This window comes from Uranotaenia lowii, chromosome 1 (genome assembly GCF_029784155.1).
Source record: "Uranotaenia lowii strain MFRU-FL chromosome 1, ASM2978415v1, whole genome shotgun sequence".
NCBI classification, from domain to species: Eukaryota; Metazoa; Arthropoda; class Insecta; order Diptera; family Culicidae; genus Uranotaenia; species Uranotaenia lowii.
Genome location: NC_073691.1, coordinates 4,721,742 through 4,745,768, shown reverse-complemented (window position 1 = coordinate 4,745,768; position 24,027 = coordinate 4,721,742). Strand labels below are relative to the sequence as shown.

Genomic DNA, 24,027 nt, shown 5'->3' with positions numbered 1-24,027 from the left:
TGTTTGCTGCTACTGTTATCCTGCTTTTCCTTCGGATGGGTGTGGTTTTTGTGGAACTCGAGAATGCCCTTGACCTGAGTGCTTAGGGCACTCCACTTCTCGGACGTTTCCGTTAGTGCTTCGGTGACTGATGGGGAGAATTTTCTGAATTTATCTGTTTTTTCTTTTGGAACTACTGCTAGGTTTCTAAAAGGAGAGACATGCAGGATCAATCTTAAAGGAAACGGTCGTCAACCACCCTAACTAACTATTGCCATTTGTCGAATTGGATTCCCATTTTTAATGACACGTTTTCTTTTGAAGTTCTTATCAGTATCCATCTACAATTAGACAGTAATAGGAAGTTTGGTGAACGCCTAATATGGAATAATATGGGAGAAGTCGAATGTTTTCATTTGGTGTCTTAAAAACTTGAAACAAATCGGAGTTTTGCCAGGTCAAATCTTCGTTGGTCTCTTCTGTGTACGTGGAAGAAAAAGCACACGCCTACTAACTGACCTTCTTGCGGTAACATTGTCATTTTTTTGTTTGTTTATTTTAATAATAGGCGATGAAAGCGTTGCCAACTTTGGCTGATGGTTTTGCATTAGTGCAATTGGGATGCAGCTAAAATTCAACCTAACTTTTGACAAATCTTACGGGATTATCAAAGAGGGAAAGAATAACTTTTCGATTCCATCGCTCATAGTCAAGTATAGATTGTGGTTCTGTTATTTTCTCATAAAAAGATTTTGTTGAGATCAATTTAAAAAAACATCAAACTATGAAAGTAATTCATAAAAACAAAAACAAACGATGTTGTGCTCTCTACCAGTATGCAAAATTTGAATCGACACCGAATATCTTCTTCAAATGCTTGATCATGGGGATATCATGCACCTGTGGAAATCTGTTATATGATACATTGGTGCAGTTCATGCAGCTCTGAAATTCTTTCTAGTACAAAGTTGGAACATCAATTCCATGCGACGCACTACGGCCTGCCCATCTGTGTACCTGTGATCTTGCTCCGAAACGGCGCGGATCGGTCGATCTCAGCACCGACACTAGTCCCGGTGTGTGCGCTGCATCCAGACGATCCCCTGTAGGCAGTCCTTCAGTGCGATCCACTTTCGGAGCAAAGCTAGTCGGTGATGATGAAAACGGGGCTTGATTCGAGTGAAGATATGTATTTTTTCGTTAAGCTTTTGTGCTTTAGTGGTTTTGATTAAAAAGTATTTTTCTTTTTTGCAGCGTCCGGATTTACTTTTATTGGGAATCGATGGGTTTGATGATTTGGATGTTTTTGCCTTTCTAACAGAAAGGTTTGGTTATCGGTCGATTTGAGAGATCATTAATTATGGGTCTTAGACATACCTTTATAGGTACCTATCGACTCAGCTCGACGAGTTCTGTTGATGTCCGTGGATTTGTATGTGCCATTTTAAAAATGTCTAGAACGTTTTTGCGAAACTGGGCTGCACAATTAAAATGATTTTAGTCTCAAAAGAATGCATTTTTTTTTCTACACAACCCTTTCAAAAACGGGAAAAAAACAAAATAGTTGAAACCGTTTTCTTTACCAAATACATATCATACTTATTATGGCATAAAAAAAAGTTGCTAGTGGCGCCTCGAAGCAGCAGCACCAGCAATCATTTATAAATTGAAGATAATCAAAATAAAAAAATAATATTTTTATTAACTCGAGAATTGAACCAAAACCCTTCAGATCCCAAGTTGCAAGCGCTATCCAATAAACCATCGGCACGCTTGATTGAAAGCGGCTCAAACTCAAATAGGTAAAAGGCATTACTAAGACGCACCGTGGTCTGGGCAGTTTCTCAGTCTGCTGGGGCAAATACGGCAACAGTGTTTATATCTTACACTTCTTGCTTTTCAATGCAGCAAATGGCGGATGGGCGTTTCCTTCAGAGTCCGCCATGCCTATAGACATTATAATTTCATTTATGAAATTATAGTGTCTAAAGCCATGCCGGGTGTCAACAAAATGCAGAGCCGTACAGGAAACTGCGTTGGGGGGGAATTTATATGAAGATCTTATGACCCTCGTTTTTTTTACTCGTGTTGAAGAATGAATTTATGTTTTTTTTTTCATTTCTACATACTCATACATAATTTAGATTCAATTTCAGATGCAGAATTCAGATTCAGTTTTCAAATTCAGGATACAGGTTTAGGAATCAGAATTCAGGATTCAAAATTCAGAATTCAAAATTCAGATTCAGAACTCATATTCAGATTCAGAATTTAGATTCAGAATTCAGATTCAGAATTCAGATTAAGAATTCAGATTCAGAATTCAGATTCAGAATTCAGATTCAGAATTCAGATTCAGAATTCAGATTCAGAATTCAGATTCAGAATTCAGATTCAGAATTCAGATTCAGAATTCAGATTCAGAATTCAGATTCAGAATTCAGATTCAGAATTCAGATTCAGAATTCAGATTCAGAATTCAGATTCAGAATTCAGATTCAGAATTCAGATTCAGAATTCAGATTCAGAATTCAGATTCAGAATTCAGATTCAGAATTCAGATTCAGAATTCAGATTCAGAATTCAGATTCAGAATTCAGATTCAGAATTCAGATTCAGAATTCAGATTCAGAATTCAGATTCAGAATTCAGATTCAGAATTCAGATTCAGAATTCAGATTCAGAATTCAGATTCAGATTCAGAATTCAGATTCAGAATTCAGATTCAGAATTCAGATTCAGAATTCAGATTCAGAATTCAGATTCAGAATTCAGATTCAGAATTCAGATTCAGAATTCAGATTCAGAATTCAGATTCAGAATTCAGATTCAGAATTCAGATTCAGAATTCAGATTCAGAATTCAGATTCAGAATTCAGAATCAGAATTCAGATTCAGAATTCAGATTCAGAATTCAGATTCAGAATTCAGAATCAGAATTCAGATTCAGAATTCAGATTCAGAATTTTTGTAAATTTATTTTCGGCATATCGGTGAAAAATTTAGATTCATGGAGAAAGAATATCAGAATTAAAAATTGATGAAGCTGGATGTTGCGAGGTAAAGTATGGTGTACGTTAATAAATTTTCCTTGCAAAAATGTTCTTTCGCTCTTTTCATCATCCGTAAAATTTCTCCTCACTTTATCAATTTTCAATTCTGGAATTGTTTCTCCAAGAATACCAATTTGCACAGTTTTTGATAAATTTGCGATGACTTAAAGATCATTACGCATGAAAACACGATTTTGTTTTGTGAAAACTTTTTTTCACAATTTTTCTGAAATTAAGTTTGCTGCATACTTTTAGGGGTAAAACCATACTATTAAAAGTTGTAAAATCCGAAATCATAAAAAAAAATTTGGATGAAAGAAATTTCAATGTTGAAAACCGTGTGATGCAAAACAATCAAAATGAGATTTACAAGATTAAGAATTCAGATTCAGAATTCAGATTCAGAATTCAGATTCAGAATTCAGATTCAGAATTCAGATTCAGAATTCAGATTCAGAATTCAGATTCAGAATTCAGATTCAGAATTCAGATTCAGAATTCAGATTCAGAATTCAGATTCAGAATTCAGATTCAGAATTCAGATTCAGAATTCAGATTCAGAATTCAGATTCAGAATTCAGATTCAGAATTCAGATCCAGAATTCAGATTCAGAATTCATATTCAGAATTCAGATTCAGAATTCAGATTCAGAATTCCGATTCAGAATTCAGATTCAGAATTCAGATTCAGAATTCAGATTCAGAATTCAGATTCAGAATTCAGATTCAGAATTCAGATTCAGAATTCAGATTCAGAATTCAGATTCAGAATTCAGATTCAGAATTCAGATTCAGAATTTAGATTCAGAATTCAGATTCAGAATTCAGATTCAGAATTCAGATTCAGAATTCAGATTCAGAATTCAGATTCAGAATTCAGATTCAGAATTAAGATTCAGAATTCAGATTCAGAATTCAGAATTCAGATTCAGAATTCAGATTCAGAATTCAGATTCAGAACTCAGATTCAGAATTCAGATTCAGAATTCAGATTCAGAATTCAGATTCAGAATTCAGATTCAGAATTCAGATTCAGAATTCAGATTCAGAATTCAGATTCAGAATACAGATTTAGAATTCAAATTCAGAGTTCAGATTCAGAATTCAGATTGAGAATTCAGATTTAGAATTCTGATTAAGAATTTGGATTAAAGATCAACCTGGAATTTGAAATTGGAACTTATATTCAAATATTAGACTAAGTGTTGTAACTCAAAATTCAAACTTTAGAATCAGAATAAGATTTCAGATTTAGTTTACAGAATGAGATTAATCATTTAATAGTCATATTACTTTCCCCTCCTTTTGTGGGAATTTTTCCTCTATGCATGGTTGAGCTCTAAAAAAGGTATCATGCTAGGGCACGCGTCACGGCTATCCATCAATATTGTAGTTGGTTTTACTTATTCAGTAAAAAAAAAGCATAAAAAAACAGTAAGATTCGAACCGTGACCAGCAACGTGAAAGTTCTGGTTGCTACCACGGCACCATTTCAGCGTGTTATAAATCTTGGAAATTCTACTGTTTAAATACCATTCTTTCCATACATAAAATGAGCTCCTTACATACCAGTTCGCTTTTCCCCAAAAAAACGTATCAGGCATCATTTTTTTATATTGAGATTGGAATTTTTCGTGTTTGAATATCTGAAATCATACTTATATGATTCAGAGGGAAGGAATCTATCATGTATATTCTATATTATTTTATATATTTCCAAATATAATTTAAACTCTGTTAGAAAGGCTCCAATCCACTGTTAAGTGTATTAAATCGGGTTTTTTTAATAAGAAGCGGTGAGGGTTCAATTTTTTTTTGTAACTGATAGAATAGCACAACATTGTGAAACAATGGATATCTCAATGAATGGAAGATGCAGCCCTGGCTGGACAAGCCCAAGTAAGACCGATGGTTTTATTAGACTCCTCAAGCCAATTATAAAACCAAAACTTCAACCTGCTACAAAACTTTAAATGTTAGGTATTTGGGGAGGTTTCCTCGAAGCTGTCCTTTACACTCACAGATAACGACTACCTTTCGCTCCGCTATTGTGTGGGCACATTTCCGATTCCTAGCTAGGCGAGGTAAGCAGAGAACAACGACCTAGTTTGTGAGGAATGAGCGTAGATCGTCTCACACAAGTGCGTAGTCTGCCTTCTGCAGGAAGACTAAGGCGAGTAAAAAAGCATGTTTCAAGTTTTAAGGGATGAATGACAGCTTGCTGTTACATTCCCGGAAAAAAAGCATGTTTCAAGAAACTCTGTAACTCGGTACTATAAAACAATTTTGCTTTGTCTATAGCTCAACAGTTCAAGCCTTCCCTGTGATAGTTTAAAATACAGAAATTGAACTCGATATCAGGTTAAATTTACAGAAAATGTTCGAAATCAATTTAAAAATTCCTCAAATAAAGTAGACAACGCGTCGGGAAAAGCGTCTCTATCACGGGAGTCTCTTTCATTGTACGTAGCAGGGTGCGACCAAGAACGACATTCTTGTGACAGATGATCCGAAATTAAGACGTATAAAAAAAAAATGGAAAAACCGAGTTTGTCAGTGAGTGGCAAACCGTGTTCCAGCAAGACGAGCAACAACCAAGGATTAAAGTCAGCCGATGAAAACGATGGCCAGCGCTGGTAACGACATACATTAGACAACGTGTTGCAGTGCAGTGCAGTTGAGCTGCGAGGATCAATCATGACCTTATTCACAGTAGACATCGTAGGTAAACGGGTATACTCGGTATATTGCACTGAAGAACCGGAAATTCACATTGGCAGATCCGGCCAGTGTGCAAGCTTTTGACTTTCCTACTTAAGCTCCGAAAATGAACGGAGCACAGGTTTATGTGGTGCCCAGCACAAGTTCAGATGCCTGCAATGGCTTAACAAGAAGTATAAAGAGGCTCGAAGTATATAAAAAAATGGTTTTTTGGGAAGAATAATAGTTTGCTGTTAACTTCCTCCGATGAGGGTAAAGGAAGAAAAGGCAATGGAGATGTTCGATGCTCAGAATGAGTAACAAAAGTTCGATGTCTGAAAGGGCTAATAGTTGACACGAAAGTCGAAAGAACCAATGAGGTTAAACGAAGCCAAATAAACCAAAAAAGTTATTTGAATAAAAGGAAACATTTATTTTGATCAAAAGGCAGAATGTGATACCATAAAGCATGTATCTGCAAATAAATAACTATAGGTAAGAGTATGAGAACGAAGATTAACAGCAACGATTTTAGCAATCACTAGCACAACTTTAACTTCTAGTAACACTTTATCGATGAGGTCAGTTGTGCGGTCAAGAGTCAAGAGTGGATCTGAATTTCTGAGATTTCCACAGTCATTAGAACGAAAATTGTTGCACCACTTCCATGCAAATCAGATTTAAGATTAGTATAAAGTAGAAACTGTCAACACTAAATACGGTGTAAAGAAAGTAGTAGTGATTATCAACACAAACGAAACTAAGCTGCCAAAAAAACGGGCAAACATGGGTACATTATACGGCCGCACAGAGTAGAAAAGAATACAAAAAAAAACGCAAAAGGGACCTTGTCAAAAAAGGCCTGTCTGTCCACAAATTACCTTTGATGCTACCGAAAAGTGTTATCAGATATAACTTCAATCGAGGCTCTTATGTAGTTGTTCCGATAATTTGTGAACAGATGTCTTCCGGCAGTTATTTTGGAAAACAATGGCGACAGGTGAGCAAGCGCGAGCAGAAAAGTTTTTTTTGTAGTTTAGTTAGATTAGTAAGTAAGGTAAGAAAAGGGTGGATACAAATTTTGAACGAGGGTTTTTGCAATTTGTTTGTTTTGGATTCACGTTACTTTTTGCATAAATACCCATTGATCAGCTGTACCGTTTGCAGTTTCCGCTGTAGTTGTGTTTTCCAATGTGTTGTTGTTGATAGTTGTAGTAGTAGTAGTAATGGTGGCAAGGCTTGGCCGCTGTTCATCGGCCGGTTTTCCGACGACGACGACACCACCTACACCACCCACCGTAGAAGTTTGTTGTAATGGTGGTGGTGGTTGAGATGGTTGTTGTTGTTGGGGTGGTTGTGGTTGATTTGGATTAGGATTGATACTGATAGCGCTAGAATCTTGGAGGATTCTATCGTTACTGAGAGGATTTTTTTGACTGACATTATTCGGTGAGGTGGCTGTGATGTGAGTTTTGGGAGCTTTTTGAGGATTAACTTTTGCTGGATGATGCTTTTTTGCTACTAGGCTAGTGTGGGGAGTAGTGGGATTACCTGGTGAGGTGGATTGTGGCGCGGCACCTGAACGCCACGGTGGCCACAGTGGCTATTCTTCGATAAGCTCCCAGATCATGAGAGACGCATCGGTACCACCGACCGTGACCAGGCTGTGATTACCGTACAGGAATTTGACGCAGGCTATCGTGCCCGAGTAGACCTTGGCTTCGGTGAACTCGGCCCGCGGAGTTATGCATGGGTAGCGGAACAGGCGCAGATAGCCATCGGTATCTCCGCACGTGATCAGATCTTGGGCGAATGTTCGCGAGGCAGTGGATATGATGGTGTTGGCTGGCGTAGCGTAGTACCTATTGTTCCACATGCCCGCTACCAAGAATCCGACGGTGCTGTTGTTGGTTGACCATTTGACGTCCTTCATGGCGATAGGGCTCTTCTCGGGTGACAGTGACTTAACGTCCCAGAAGAGCAGATCAAAGTCCACCGTCGTCGATTGCAGGAAGTTACCTTCCGAACTCCAATCGAGATGAGTCAGCGGTTGCGAGCCTCGGATTTTGTTGATCTTCTTGAACGAGAAGCCATCGCGCGATACACGGAACAGATAGATGCTTCCGTTTTGAGAACCGATGGCGATCATGTCTCCCACTAGGAGGGAATTTCCGTAAATCTAAAGTGTGTTCATTTGGATTGATAAGACTTACCTGTATTGAACTCTACACAGTTTAGTGGAGATCCACAAACCCGAATCGTCAGCATGGTTGCTCCATTTTCTGCGTTGATAACCACCAAATGACCTTCGGAGCTTCCCGCCGCCAGGGCTGCACCGTAAGGATGGAAGGCTAACGAGATGATTTCGTAGCCCACCGAAGATGTCCAGATTAGTTTGTGCCGTCGCCAGAGGGCAACGTACTTGTCGTGACCACCCGTGGCGAACACTTCATCGTTTGGATGAGCCGCCATTGCCCACAGTTGTTTACCGTGTCCAAATATGACCTGATTAAAGCGGCGCTGCAAGGATCCCTCGAGAATATTGTTCCGGGTCGTACCCACGTAAATATTACCATCGTTGCGACCCGGCCTCTGTGGATAGATCGTACGAACTCCTCCGGCTGATTCCGGTAGCTGCAAGTTAAAATATAGCAGTTGAAAACTGTTTCCACAAAAAATATCTCTCAACAAAGAAATTACCTTAATATCGGTGATTCGTTTGTAGTTCTGCAGGGAGTCCCAGGCGGCGATCTTGCGGTCCTTCTCGCCACCGGAAATGAGTGTGCCCTCCGACAGCATCACCAGACAGGCGATCGCCTTGCTGTGCGCCTCGAACTCCATGCGCACGAAGTACGCTCCGTCCGCGTCGACGCTGTAGATCGTGATGAATCCGTCGCTGTCGGCCGTGATGACGTCGCCGTCCGGCTCGAACTGCACGCACGTTACGAAGGTTCTTGCGGGCTGTGTTGATTGTAAAGAGAGTTGAATTTAGATATTTTTGACATACCTATAAGGATGTTAAAGTTTGTATCAAAGTAAATATCAATCGGAAACTCTCCCTTAGAACGATAGTAAGTTGCTATCGAAATCCGGTAGGCATCGTTAATTTTCCTCTACCATGCATGTTTGCATTAAAAGGATTCTTTGTTTTTTTGGGATTTTCATCCACTGGGATGATTCTTCCCTAGAATTGTACGATTGCTTTAATTCAGTAGAATTATTTAACCAAGGAAGCCCACACATACATATGTTTATTAGAACTACTGATTGTATACTTACCGGTTTGATGATGTCTGTCTTCTCGAAGAATCCATCCTTTCGACGGTGCCAGAATGCGAGGTGACCTTTCCCGTGGGTAATTAATAGATTGTCATCCAGGGGGTGGAATGTGGCGCCCCAAATACCTTCCTGCAGGGTCTGCATGTACAAACACAAACAGAGGGAGGGAACGTTGGGATCAAAATATCTTTTCCATTTGGAATCTTAATACGTGTAAAAAGTTGTAGGCTACTGCTGTTTTTCTTTTTTTTCAAAGGTGCACGAAACTAAAAGCAAAAGTTTGGAGAACTTCGGTAGGAAAACTTTGTGTTTTGCACCACTGTTGCATGATAAAATGAGGAGTGTTCCGGTGCGATGTCGAAAAAAAAAGAAAAACTCGGCCAAAGTAGTTTCACACCTCTTTCATTTGCCATTAGTTAAACAGAAAGCGGAACCTATTAGTCAACCCACGAGACCGGAAGACCCAATTGGAAAGTTTGGCGTCTTTCGCCAAAGTTTAACCGCAATATCGGCTCCACACTACCAACTTACCGCCACCTTGCCCAGCAGATGACCCCACTGCCACTGCCAGACGGAAAGGATGCTCTCGCGGCCGGCATCCACGGCCAGGATGTAACTGCCGCCGTTAAGCTGCGAAAAGGCCACCGCTAGGACGCCCGAGTCCAGTTCACCCATGCCGAACACGTACAGCGTCTGCAGGGATTCGGTACTCCAAATGCGCACGTGGGCCTGTGATTTGCGATCCCGGCCGGCACGCTGCCCGGAACCGACCAGCTCCCGCGAAGGGTGCACCTCCATACTGTACGAGAAAATCCAAACGATTAGAATGAAGGGTGAATCACTCTAAAAACGCATTGTTACATACCACATAATATCTTCGGTGTGCCCTGTGTAGTGTCGCTGCGCTTCCTCTTCGCGGTCGTACAAAATGGCCACGGCCGCTACGTAGTAGAGCAGTTCTCCGGAAGGTAACACCCAAAGGTTGCGTTTGGAGTCGATTCCGCGATAACCATGTCTAGAAGATTGAGGGAAAGGTCAAACTTATGATTGTTTTCGTTCAAGATCCAGAAATACTTACACCCAGAATAGTGATAGTTTCTTGTCCGGCGGCGAATTATCCACCGGCGGATGGTGCATCGGTGGATAGAAGGTCCGGCGCAGGCCGCGTATCGTGATGCGGGTAGGTTCTTCTTTGAGGGAATCGAGCAGCGGATAGTCGGAGGAAGCACGCACCAGTTCGTTCTCGGGCGCGTACAGCACTCGGGGTCTGCTTTTGCTGCGGGCTCGCTGCCGGGCGGTTTTGCCCAGATCATCCGGCACGGAACCACCAAGCCGGGAGCGAGAGCGTCGCGGAGATGGCGGAACACCCGGCCCGAGGGCCCCCACCGGAAGCGTCGGCGTGCTGCACAGATAAAACGTGTCTACCTCGGCAAACTCGTTGCGAAGCTGCGAAAAACTCCGAACCTCCTGACCACTGGCAGTATACATCTTTCGGGCGCTAAGCATCTTCAGCACCTGGCCCAGATCCTCCAGAACCTCCTCGAAGGGCTGCGAGGTGCGAAGATTCAGTAGCACACGGCACTGGAATATTTAAAAAAAACATCAATGCATGAGCAAACAAATATGGACTATATTTTCTAAAAGACAATCAATCGCCTGCCTTTAGGCGCATTCGCGAGGCAAGTGCAAAATCGTGTGAACGAGCCGACAAACAGGCGTGTAAAGTTTAATTTATTGTCTTGCCGCCTGTTCCGTTCGCGGCTCGTAACTCGATCGGATAGCGGACAGCTCAAGGTTAGTAGTAGGAATCAACCTTCCCGAACGATTTCCCCCCAGCTCACAGTAGGGGAGGGTGGTATGCAAATCGACTAGCCGCCGCACACAGGGGTAAAACATAAAAAAGGCGATCAAAACTGTTTTCTGCCGAAACGGTACGTTTTAGACCTATAGTGTCTTCGAGACAAATGGCCAACATCACAAGGGCTATAAAATTAGTTTTTTAAAAAATTGATTAATCCACCTAGTAGTGAGTAAGAAAAACTAACTTTTTTAATATCCATTTTAGAGCTATATTGTCTGAGAAAAGTTTTGAGCTTGTACCAATTCTAGCAACATTGCTAAAGAAGTCATAGCTGTAACATTAATCGTTTCAAAGTTATGACAATTTTTAAAAAAATAACATCAATTTTCAGTTTTTTCAACATAACTTTTTTGCGCGTGATTTTTCCTATAAAATATGTTCTAGAGAGTTTTGAAGGCAAAAAAGTTGTACACTTTTGCTGAATATACTGTATAAAAATTTTGAAGTTTAAACGAGATATCTTAAAAATACTTAACAAAAATAGTCATTTCGAACTGGTCATATCTCCTGAGTTCGGACGAGTTCGGTTACATATTTTACAATTTTGCATTCAGAAAAGTATCGCCTTTCAAACAATATACAACTCAAAGTGGCCAATTTTGATCTTCATAGCGTAAATATCAATAGATGTTGGGGAAGGATGGGTTAATTTTCGGCACCTTTGTTGAGCAACACCAGTATTTGTGGTAAAGAAGCTAAAACTATATTTAACATTGGTTAGGATAATTATAAATTCATTGAATAAGGGTTCCACTTACAATTTTGGTGACTTAACCTGTCTTTTCCTAACCTCCAACAATTTTATAATAAATCTCCCGGAATCAACCTACGATCGTTACGATTCTTAATTGCTTATAATTATTCAGGGAATATTTATATTAAATACCTTTCAGAGGTTTCGATAATCTGCAACCAGGATAATTATTGATTTCCACAAAAGAATCAAAGGCCTGTCTTCGCACAAGTTCACAAGGATGGGGAAAACGTTGTCTCTCCGCTTTATCGTCTATCCGAGTGAACTGTCACTATTTCCAGTGCAGCTGTCAGTGTCTCGTTCTAGGAAGATGCGCGAGGGACTAATCAGGGACGCCGTAACAATAGAAGTGAGCCGAAAGTGAAGTTTTTATACTAATTTGAGCATAACTTTTACTATTAGGCTGCAACATGTAGGATTCCTAACAGTAGGCCTACTTGAACCACTTGGACTTGGGATGGTAGATGGGCTCAAATTAGTATAAAAACTTTATTTTTATCTCACTTCTATTGACATTTACGCTATGAAGATCAAAATTGGCCACTTTGAGTTGTATATTGTTTGAAAGGCGATACTTTTTTGAATGCAAAACTGTAAAATATGTAACCGAACTCGTCCGAACTCAGGAGATATGACCAGTTCGAAATGACTATTTTTGTTAAGTATTTTTAAGATATCTCGTTTAAACTTCAAAATTTTTATACAGTATATTCAGCAAATGTGTACAACTTTTTTGCCTTCAAAACTCTCTAGAACATATTTTATAGGAAAAATCACGCGCAAAAAAGTTATGATGAAAAAACTGAAAATTGATGTTATTTTTTTAAAAATTGTCATAACTTTGAAACGATTAATGTTACAGCTATGACTTCTTTAGCAATGTTGCTAGAATTGGTACAAGCTCAAAACTTTTCTCAGACAATATAGCTCTAAAATGGATATTAAAAAAGTTAGTTTTTCTTACTCACTACTAGGTGGATTAATCAATTTTTCAAAAAACTAATTTTATAGCCCTTGTGATGTTGGCAATTCGTCTCGAAGACACTATAGGTCTAAAACGTACCGTTTCGGCAGAAAATAGTTTTGATCGCCTTTTTCATGTTTTACCCCTGTGTGCGCCGAGCTGAATATAAGTTTAAACTCACTTAGAAATGTGCCAATTGTTCTGTTACATTTTAAAATTTAAAGAAAAAGTTTCAAACAAATTTGCTAGATAAAAATGATTAAAATGTACCTCCATCGAAATTCTTAGAAAAAAATTGCTACTTTTTTACGTTAGTTTACTTGATAACACCCAACCCATGTGCCTAATAGTTGTAACAAACTTCGTCATCGTCATTTTAATCGACACTTGGTCGTCTTCTCGGTTTGACTTGGCTCGCTAGATACAACCGAGTCAAACGAAAGCAATGGCGACGCGTCGCGACATGCAAATTTGTTGATGGAATGTTTCCGGTGCGCCGCCGTGGCACATGACCGGAAATTCTTTTTTTCACTTTTTTTTTTTGCAGAACTCAGCCAACATAACAGTTTTGCTTGTTGTGCTCTGTTGCGGTTTTTTAAATTGACCGGAACAATTACGTGACAATTTTTTCGTTTTCTATTCGAGCAGTGTCATACGGTTTATTAAATTTGTCTGAATAAGAAAGATGCGTTTGAAACTAGAAAAAAAAATGTATACTACCGTTGCGTTGGAAACACGAAACTTCTTTTAAAAAATTCTTCACCATACTGAATTTCAATCTTAGAAAAAAAACGCTATTAAGAAGATCCATTTGGAAGTTGTGGTATTTAAGATAGAAATAAGAAAGACATACACCGTCTTAGCCGATTTAGGCTGTACAGACTGAATCAACGTGCACAACTTAAGATTAACTTTGAACATCCAATACTGAGATGGAAATCGAACCCATGCCACCAGTAATGGACCAACGATTACCGTCACACCACGATAGCTGTCAATGTTAATAGCCTTCAATACCCTGAAGTGGCTCCAGAGAGTTAGGGGATATATTATTTAACTTCAAGCGTTTGAGATAGGAGCTGCAGTTTTTGTTTAAGTAGAGCTGTGAACTTCTGTCTTATACTAATAAGCTTGTGTCAAAGTTCTATAAAAGTGCTGTAATTTACATCCATTACAGTTCATCGACAGAGGGAAAGACACAAATTTGAAAGAAGGAATTTGTGATAACGCCGCCGCCGTGGCCTAGAGGATAGCGTTCAATTCTTCTAAGCATGTTCTAAGTTCATGTGATCGAATCTCGGTCACGGAACACAAAGTGCTCTTTCTGTAGGCTGGTGTGGCATTTGTAAGATACTATCCATCAAATCCTTGAAAGATGTACGACTTAGGGTTAAGTAAATTAGATCTTATCAAAGAAACATTAAGTTTCACTGAGATCCTAAATATATGTGACTGTTCGTTTTTTTAACCCTCAGAAAACTCAAAGTATCCAAATACTTTTCCAGCGGGGTTATTATTGACATTGTTCTCCGTCTCCCGGCAAAACTTGATTACCATAATTCCTCCAATTTACTCATTACATGATAACCGTTCTCCAATTTCTCGGGCATCCCACAAAGTTACAACTTTTGCAAAATTACGTATCTTTTGGGCTGGTTGATATTTATCTACACTTTTTTAACTCAACTGTTTTTAATTGAAAAAAAACTAATAAAACTACAAAAACAATCTATTGAATCATTTCTGTTGAAGCTAAAGAATAATTGTCTGATAGCATTGAAGTCACTCTCTGGAGCCACCTTTTCCATATAATTAAAAAATGATGCAACTAAATATATAACTATCAGATGCGAAATATTGTTGATCTTAAAATTTGCCAAACACCATTTGATTGTGCCCAAAATTTGTCGAAAATACATCTGGTACATATGTCATTTCCAAATCAAAGTTTCAAATACTTTGAAACATGATATCATCCAACAAACCGTTACAAATTTGTGATCCATCCATTAATTATCTATAATAAAAAAACGAAAACCATTTCTACGCCAGAAAAACTGCAAAATTGTTCCATCCAAATCTTGTGCTGAAACGGGTTTTAAATTAATTTTGTTTCCATTCTCTGGAGCCACCAGTTTGCAAATGAATAATCTATGAATTTCATGACATTTTAAAGTCCGAAGTATAAATGTTGTGTTCTCAAACTTAGAGGAGTGAAAACTCCATACAATACTGAAATTTTGTACCTAGAGTTTGACTTTAAAATACCAAATTTTACATTCATAATTCGAAGTTCAAATTAGAACTCTCAGAATGATCCTATTTTTGTCGCTGGAACTTTTTTTAAGATAATTATATTCTTGTAGGTCAAAGAATAAAGCTTGAAGTGGGACAAAAATATGTACTACGTTGACTAAGAGCATCTGTATTTGTGGTCTATTCTTGGGTCTTATTTATACAAGAATTGAATTGAAACGGTTTAACGTTGATGACAACGGGATTTTTCGATGGTTTGACTTTGCGTCTTCTTCGTTTTCAAGTCGATCGGCCCACTTCAAATCCTCCGCCAGCAGTAGTTCCTTTACAACTTGCAACGCCAGATCATACATCGTCAATTTCGAGGATCGAACGAATCAGGAAGCATCTGGAACAAGGAAATAACCCCGCCGTCTTAACCTGCCGGGTGAGGTCCTCAAACGCGAGAATGTGTTCCCTCATCGAACCGCCTTCTTTTAGCTTCATCCGATTGAGCTGCTTCCAGGGTAGATTCTGGGTTCCAATAGACTTATGGCAAACGTGTTCTCAAGCGCTTCCCACATGGCCTCCTCAGTGTTATTCTCCCTGACAACCTCTAATCATTCGTTTCACAGGGAAACTCACGATGTGGGATTTCACCTTGCGATCAGCTTCTTCGAACCATCTAATCCCCACTTCATCCGCTGGTGCAATCTCTTTCAACGTCATCAGCACAACGACCGAGTCCAGATATATTCTGTTTCAGAAATTCCGATGTTGGAAACCCGGATCACCGTTGAATCACGGTTAAGCCGATAACCTCTTGTAGGTCAAAGAATGAAACGCTTGAAGTTTTGTAAAAAGCTTCCATATTCTAAGATGTTTATAACGTTACTGGCGAATGGGAGTGGATTTCCTGGATTTGATAACAAACTTATAAATCACCGATTGCTATGATATCATACATGAACTCTCTGGAGCCACCACTTATCTTGAAGAAATACAATTTGTTTTATTTTTCATATCAAAAAATTTTTGTTTCAATTTCGACTAAAATAGAATGTTGACATTTATTTTATTGTTTTCAAACTGAAGTGCAATGTTCGATAAAGTCTAATGCCTTTTGCTTTCTGAACTCTTTAGATAAACTGCTCTCTTCCATTAAGATTATAATTTAAAGATAATTTACAAGTTAGGAATGAGCTATCTAGGACCTTGAATGCAGAAAAAAAAATCTGAATTTAGATTTTGTTACTGTTCTTTTGAAGGTAACAAAAAAAACAGTTATGAAAAAAAATGATAAACTCTCTGGAGCCACTTCCTTTACTATTGTTTAGATGTTCATAGCCACATGGTATAGGCAAGGTTGCCGAAATCACAGAAAGAACTTTAATTTCACAAAATTTTGAGTAAATTTACATCAGAAAATCTGTGTCACAGAACACGGTATTTAAAAAAAACAGATTTCACACATTTTTCTAAATTTTGAACTTATTTTATAGACCATGATTTTTTATGTCAGTATTAATTTGGGGTTTCTATCTATGAATTGGCAAAATATGGTAAGATTGGTAATGTTATCAGATTTTTCTCAAATAAATTGTAAAAATAACCAATTTTGCTTGACTTTTCAATGCAATAACATTACAGAAAATCATCACAGATTTTTTTTGGTAAAACCACAGAAAGTAAGTTTTTTTTTTTTTGCGAAAACACAGAATATATTTCGGCAACCTTGGGTGTTGCCGCGACTTCGACAGCCCACAGGGGCTAACCTTAACGACACGGTGTCAGACTGACACCAGACGTCAACAAGAAGGAAGAAGATATAAAGGAGATGAAAATAAACATAAATCGAAATAATCCTGAGTCATTTTCACTAATTTGGAAACGGCTTGCTTAGTGGTGAATCTTGGTTGCGCGGAATCATTATTTTCTCGACTTATTCGATTATTCCGTCGTTTTCATTTGCTCGCTTGTAAGTATTCTGACCGGATTGAATTGGGAATCACAAATTACAGAGTGTAAATACGTTCTAGATCGCTTAGGCCACTGGAAGATTAATATGGCAGAAACTGTACCGGAAGTAATTTGTTGGTTAGGTTTCGCAGTTGTGAGTATAAAATATTAGGATAGTCTTCCCGCAAATTAGTAATCCCACACTATTTGTTAAGGCATAGTTGTTCTGGCATTTCGGATCGTTGGAATACTTGGAACGCTAGAAATATAGTAGGACACTCGATGTAAGTTGAAATTATATTATTATTGTGAACCTTTTAATAAAAAGAATTATTAGCTTTTAGCTACACCCAGCAAAAAACGGAGTTGCTTAAAAGGGTCCGAAAATCGTTCCAACAAATCTAAAAGATCGACCCCATCGAGCCATGACTTCCAGCTGCGGAGCCGGTTGCCAGTTGCCGGATGATGATCGCATGGTGCAATGCGATGTTTGCGACTTGTGGTGGCATTACGGGTGCGTGGGAGTTGGTGACAGCATCGCAGAGAAGGATTTCGTCTGCCCCAAGTGCACCAAATCCAAAGAAGCACCACTACCGACGGGAAATGATAACATTTCGATTTCAACGGTGAGTTCTACAAAGCGACGTGCTCAACGTGCCAAACTTAACCTCCAAAAGTTGGAGGAACTAAAAGCGCTTCATGAGCGCGAACTCGAGCAGGAGCAGCGCGATCAAGAACGCATCAGCGAGTTGCAGAAACTGCAGAAAACAGCTGAAATCAATAAGAAGAAGCTGGAGCTGGAAAAATTGTACGTTGAGGAGAAATTTCGGATACTAGAGGAGGAAGTTGACAGCGAGGATGACCGACAGAGCAGGAGATCGAACAACAGTTGCGGCAGTAGAACACTTCGATGGAAGATGGACCGACTTCTGGGCAAAGCAACGGACTCAACGACCGTATTCATCGCCCCGGAAACAGCGTCTACTCCGGTGTCTGCAGCAACGACGGGGATCACATCTAGCGTCGTGAATTCTGATCCTGAAGGTTTAGCTTCCGCCATCCCGAACTTGAACATCCAGACTTCTTCAAGCTCCACCCCCAAACTTTTCCCTGCACAAACAGGTACGTCCCATCTTTCTCAACCTGACCGACAGGTGATATTTTCTGGCGGTTCGAGAACTGCTGTGACGGTGAATAAAAATACGGCCAACACTTTAGTTTCGGATACTATTACCAAACCTTTGATATCCACTGGCGCGAGGCCAAAAAATAGTGAACAGTTTCGGTCATCTCAAGGTCAGCTTCCGGAAGCAGAATCGGTTTTAGTTTCGAATCCAATTCTTTCGAGTTTTGAGGGAAATTACAATGTGTCAGCCCCAAGTTTTGTTCCCGGTTTATCGATTAGCACTTCTTCAAGTACAGTGCTGCCAAATACTGTGCCTTCAAGCTATGGCCAATTGCCTAGCCGAATTTTACCATACATTATTAGTCAGCAAACACAGGCGCGTGAGCCTGCATCAGTCAACCAGTTGAGTTCAACGTTTCCTAATCCCGCCGTTGGTGCTGTGGTGTCCGGACAAGTCAGTGAGCAGTGTGTGAACCCTATGCGAGAATCCTATCCTCCCCCTCCGTTCCCCCTGCTGCCTGTAACCAATTCGTCTTCCTGGAACGTGAACAACCACAGTGCTTACAGTGTGAATCCTGTGAGTGTGAATCGGAACGGCACTGATGTGAATTTTAACCCGTACCAGTCGATCAGGAGTTTAACTTCGGAGCATATTGCGGCGCGGCAACTGATGTCGAAAGATTTACCCATCTTTTCTGGCAATCCAGAGGATTGGCCGTTATTCTTCGGGATCTACAACAACACCGCTCATGCTTGTGGTTATTCGGACGTCGAGAATTTGACACGGCTGCAACGATGTCTTCGAGGGGATGCGCTGGATGCGGTGCGGAGTAAGCTGCTGATACCGTCTGCCGTGCCGATGATCATCGAGACGCTGAGGCAGATGTACGGAAGGCCGGAAATTATGATCTTTTCGCTGCTGAGGAAGGTGAAGGAGACTCCTGCTCCGAAGCCGAACAAATTGGAGACGCTGATAACGTTCGGCACGGTAGTTGGAAATCTTTGCGACCATCTGGAGGCTGGACAACAAGAAGCGCATCTGAATAACCCGACGCTGCTGTTCGAGCTGATTGCCAAATTGCCTACCCAACTCCAAATGGATTGGTCAATGTTTAAGGATCAGTTTGAGGAGGTCAACCTGCGAACCTTTGCTCGGTTCATGTCTGTGCTAGTGAAAGCTGCTTCAGACGTCACCTTGCCCGCGCGTGTCAAGCCAGATCAGAGAGGCGCTAAAGCTGGAAGGAGCAGTGAGCGGAATTTCGTTCATGCTCATTCCGAAGTGCGACCATATTCGGAAGAGCCGCCAGTACCACAACGAGATCGCAATTCGGAAGCCGTAGATAGCAGAAACTGCAAGGTTTGTAAGCAAGCCGATCACAAGGTTCGAGATTGCGACGTATTCAAGCGCAAGGACTTGGAGGAGCGATGGAGGATCGTGAAAGAGTTGCCGCTATGTAGAACCTGCCTCTTTCAACACGGTCGGCGTCCCTGCAAGGAGAAGAAAGCGTGCGGTGTGCAGGGTTGCGATTACAAACATCATCCACTACTGCATAACCCGAAGAAAAATCAGCCGAATGTACCTGCTAGTGTGAACAGCCACCGAAACGAAAACCCGAAAGCTTTGTTCCGGATTCTGCCAGTAACCCTGCACAGCTGCGGACGCTCGATCGACGTATATGCTTTCCTGGATGATGGGTCGTCTATCACGTTGATGGAGAATGGCATAGCGGAACAACTGGGACTCGAAGGAAAAAGCGACGTTTTGTGTATGTCTTGGACAGCGGACGTCACCCGAGAGGAGCCCAATTCGAAATGGGTATCGCTGGATGTTTCGGGACAAGGCAGCTCCAGGTGTTTCCCCCTAACGAATATCCGGACGGTGGAGAAACTTTCTTTGCCGGTCCAATCACTCGAATATCGTCGATTGTCGTCCCGTTTTCCCCATTTAGCTGGTCTACCGATATGCGACTACGAAGATGCTGTTCCCCAGATTCTCATTGGAAATGACAATGCTCATTTGTCGGTAGCTCTTCGGAAGCGTGAAGGCGAGCCTCACTCCCCGATTGCAACGAAATCCCGCCTTGGATGGTCCATCCATGGAACTTGGTCGAAGCCTGGAGAAACTCTCGTCAACTACAGTTTCCATATTTGTGAATGTTCTTCCCAGTTGAGTAGCCTGCACGAGATGGTGAAGCAGTCGTTTGCCGTGGACAATTTAGGAATTGCCGTGTGCCCGAGTCCAGAATCCGACGAAGATCGAAGAGCGCGCCGAATCCTGATAGAGACCACCAAGCGAGTAGCCGGACGTTACGAGACGGGCCTCCTATGGAAACACGACTATTTCGAATTCCCGGATAACTTTGCGATGGCGGTGAAACGAATGTCTTGTTTAGAGCGACGCATGGCAGCAGATTCTATCATCGGCGAGAGTGTCAGGAAGCAGATTGCGGAATACCAAGAGAAGGGGTACCTGATCAAAGCGACGAAGGCGGAGTTGGAAGCGGCGGATCCTCGACGGACGTGGTACTTGCCACTGGGCGTTGTCGTCAATCCCAAAAAGCCCGGCAAGGTGAGAATCTTTTGCGACGCGGCGGCCAAGGTTGACGGCATTTGTTTGAACACTATGCTGATGAAAGGTCCGGATCTGTTGGTGTCGCTGCCGAAGGTGTTGTGCGGGTTCCGAGAAAAGCGGATCGCGGTGTGTGCCGATATCCGTGAGATGTTTCACCGAGTCCTCATTCGCGACGAAGACATCCACGCACAAAGGATTCTCTGGAGATCGCATCCCGAGCAGGAGCCTGAGATACTGCTGATGAAAGTGGCCACCTTTGGTGCTTCTTGCTCTCCGTGTTCCGCACAGTACGTCAAAAACGCGAACGCCCGAGAGCATGAAGAAAGATTCCCACGAGCAGCAGAATCGATCATTCATCACCATTACATGGACGACTACCTCCAGAGCTTTGATAGTCCAGAAGAAGCAGCGGAGACTGCTTTACAAGTCCGATTCGTGCATTCCCAAGCAGGGTTCGAAATTCATTCTTGGTCTTCGAACAACGATGAAGTTTTGCGAGCTGTTGGAGAATCCGACCCTTCCTCTGTGAAGTTTTTCGATACTACTGAGTCCGTTTCTACTGAAAGAATCTTGGGCATGTTTTGGGTCCGGGCGGAAGATGCATTCACATTCTCTTCCAGCCTCGGGCGTGTACCAGTTTGGCCCACAAAACGAGAAGTTTTGCGCATAGTCATGAGCATCTACGATCCCCTAGGTCTCCTGTCCCACTTTACCATCCATGGAAAGATCCTAATCCAGGACATTTGGAGAAGCGGAAAGTCGTGGGATGAGCTAATTCCGGAGGACATCCACAAGCGTTGGGAGAAATGGATTGCTTTATTCCCGCAACTGAACGAGATTCGCATACCCCGTGCATACTTCCCCAGTTGGACTTCCCGCGATCTTGGAATGTTGCAATTACATGCATTTGTAGACGCCAGCGAATCCGCTTACGCATGCGCCGTCTACTTGCGGGCAGAAGTAGATGGGATAGTCGAGTGTGCGCTTATATCGGCGAAAGCGAAAGTGACACCGTTGAAAACACTGACGATACCACGGGCGGAGCTGATGGCAGCACTCATAGGAAGTCGTTTGATCGACAACATTGTCAAGGACCACTCTTTGGAAATCACTCGACGGATAGTTTGGACTGATTCGCGCACCGTTCTGGCATGGATTACTTCGGATCTCAGGCGTTACAATCAGTTCGTATCGTGTCGCATAGGGGAAATCATCGAGAAAACAAACCCTTCAGAATGGAGGTGGATTCCCAGCAAGCTGAACGTGGCGGACGATGCAACGAAGTGGGGCGCAGGACCGGATTTGGCCGCAGCTAGCAGATGGTGGTCAGGACCGAAGTTTCTCTATGAGACCGAAGAGAATTGGCCGGCTCAGGAAACGAAATCTCAAGAACCGACGGAGGAGCTTCGCGTATCGAAGAGAGAAGTTGTGGGAGCGCATCGTGAAGTAGACAGTTGGACCTGGCGAATCGATTGGGCGAATTTCTCTCGGTGGAACAGGCTGGTTCACACTTTCCTTATGTATACCGCTACGTGGGAAATCTCGGCAGAGAAGCTAGGGGTCTCGACCTCTTGATCGATTCACTGGAACAAAATGAACTGGTTGCGGCTGAGAGGCTGATTTATCGGACGGCGCAGAGGGAGGAGTATCCTGAGGAAATGGCCATATTGGAGTCGAATCTAGCTGGAAAGAAGAACCTGAAACGCAGCAGTAAATTGATTAAGCTTTCACCTTTCGTAGATGAGCACGGGGTCATCAGGATGGAGTCAAGGATCAGCGCAGCAGCTTTCGTATCGTACGACGCTCGGAACCCTATCATTCTTCCCCCGAAACATCGACTGACGGAACTCCTGGTACAGTGGTACCACGAGAAATATTTACATCGTAATTTCGGCACTGTGGTCAACGAGCTGCGACAGAAATATCACATATCGCAACTGAAATCGGTCGTGCGTCGGATAGCGAAAGAATGCGCGCATTGTAGAGTCTACAATGCCAAACCAGTCGTCCCTCGAATGAGTCCTCTTCCTGCGGCGAGACTCAAATCATTTTGTCGCCCTTTTTCCTACGTCGGACTCGATTATTTCGGGCCAATGCTTATTCGAGTGGGTCGCAGCACCGTGAAGAGATGGGTGGCGCTTTTCACTTGTTTGACTGTGCGGGCGGTTCATCTGGAGATAGTACACTCGCTCACAACGGTTTCCTGCCAGATGGCAGTGCGGCGTTTCATCGGTCGACGTGGATCTCCGATCGAAATATACTCGGACAACGGGACGAACTTCTGGGGCGCTCGGAACGAGCTAGTTCGGGAAATCGAGGACATCAACCGAAAACTGGGAACAATCTTCACCAACTCCGCTACGCAGTGGAAGTTCAATCCTCCTTCGGCACCCCACATGGGTGGAGCCTGGGAGCGGCTAGTTAGGTCAGTGAAGACAGCATTCTACGCCATGTCCACTTCGAAGAACCCGAACGAGGAGACATTTGGAACACTGATGGTCGAAGCGGAATCGATGGTTAACTCCAGACCCTTAACCTTTGTTTCGTTGGAGTCGGAGGATCAAGAAGCGCTGACGCCGAACCATTTCATTCTTCTGAGCTCCAGTGGTGTGGTGCAGCCGCCAACAGAAGCAATTGACTCCAGACTTGCTACGCGCGATGATTACAAACACAGTCGTCATCTTACTGATATCTTTTGGCATCGTTGGATCAAAGAATACCTGCCGGTCATTGCTCAGCGGACGAAGTGGTTCGAGGAATCAAGATCGCTACAACCCGGAGACTTGGTGGTAATCGTCGATGAGTCGGTTCGGAACGGATGGTTACGAGGCCGGATCATGAAGACGATCGAGGGTGCAGACGGACGAGTTCGCCGAGCAGTTGTGCAGACTTCATCGGGTCCCGTAACTAGACCAGCGTCGAAGATTGCGCTACTGGATGTAGATGGTTGTAAGGCTTCAGAAGCAGACTCGCCTTACGGAAGGGGGGATGTTGCCGCGACTTCGACAGCCCACAGGGGCTAACCTTAACGACACGGTGTCAGACTGACACCAGACGTCAACAAGAAGGAAGAAGATATAAAGGAGATGAAAATAAACATAAATCGAAATAATCCTGAGTCATTTTCACTAATTTGGAAACGGCTTGCTTAGTGGTGAATCTTGTTTGCGCGGAATCATTATTTTCTCGACTTATTCGATTATTCCGTCGTTTTCATTTGCTCGCTTGTAAGTATTCTGACCGGATTGAATTGGGAATCACAAATTACAGAGTGTAAATACGTTCTAGATCGCTTAGGCCACAGGAAGATTAATACGGCAGAAACTGTACCGGAAGTAATTTGTTGGTTAGGTTTCGCAGTTGTGAGTATAAAATATTAGGATAGTCTTCCCGCAAATTAGTAATCCCACACTATTTGTTAAGGCATAGTTGTTCTGGCATTTCGGATCGTTGGAATACTTGGAACGCTAGAAATATAGTAGGACACTCGATGTAAGTTGAAATTATATTATTATTGTGAACCTTTTAATAAAAAGAATTATTAG

At 41.9% G+C, this 24,027-nt stretch overlaps 1 protein-coding gene across 4 annotated transcripts in view; it reads right to left on the bottom strand.

Annotated features, from left to right (window-relative positions):
* LOC129753316 (echinoderm microtubule-associated protein-like CG42247) overlaps window positions 1-24,027 on the bottom strand; it is a 128,901-nt gene that overhangs the window by 5,525 nt on the left and 99,349 nt on the right. For 3 of the 4 annotated variants that reach the window (XM_055749134.1, XM_055749125.1, XM_055749143.1), the window contains 7 exons: window positions 10,090-10,592; window positions 9,877-10,026; window positions 9,543-9,810; window positions 9,012-9,149; window positions 8,433-8,693; window positions 7,946-8,366; window positions 6,874-7,889 (listed from right to left, as the gene is read on the bottom strand). In XM_055749134.1, the coding sequence (XP_055605109.1) occupies window positions 7,336-7,889; window positions 7,946-8,366; window positions 8,433-8,693; window positions 9,012-9,149; window positions 9,543-9,810; window positions 9,877-10,026; window positions 10,090-10,592 (2,295 nt within the window). In that variant the 3' untranslated portion in view covers window positions 6,874-7,335. Of the gene's footprint in view, window positions 1-6,858; window positions 7,890-7,945; window positions 8,367-8,432; window positions 8,694-9,011; window positions 9,150-9,542; window positions 9,811-9,876; window positions 10,027-10,089; window positions 10,593-24,027 lie in introns of all 4 variants that reach the window. The other variant, XM_055749119.1, reaches the window with a different exon arrangement.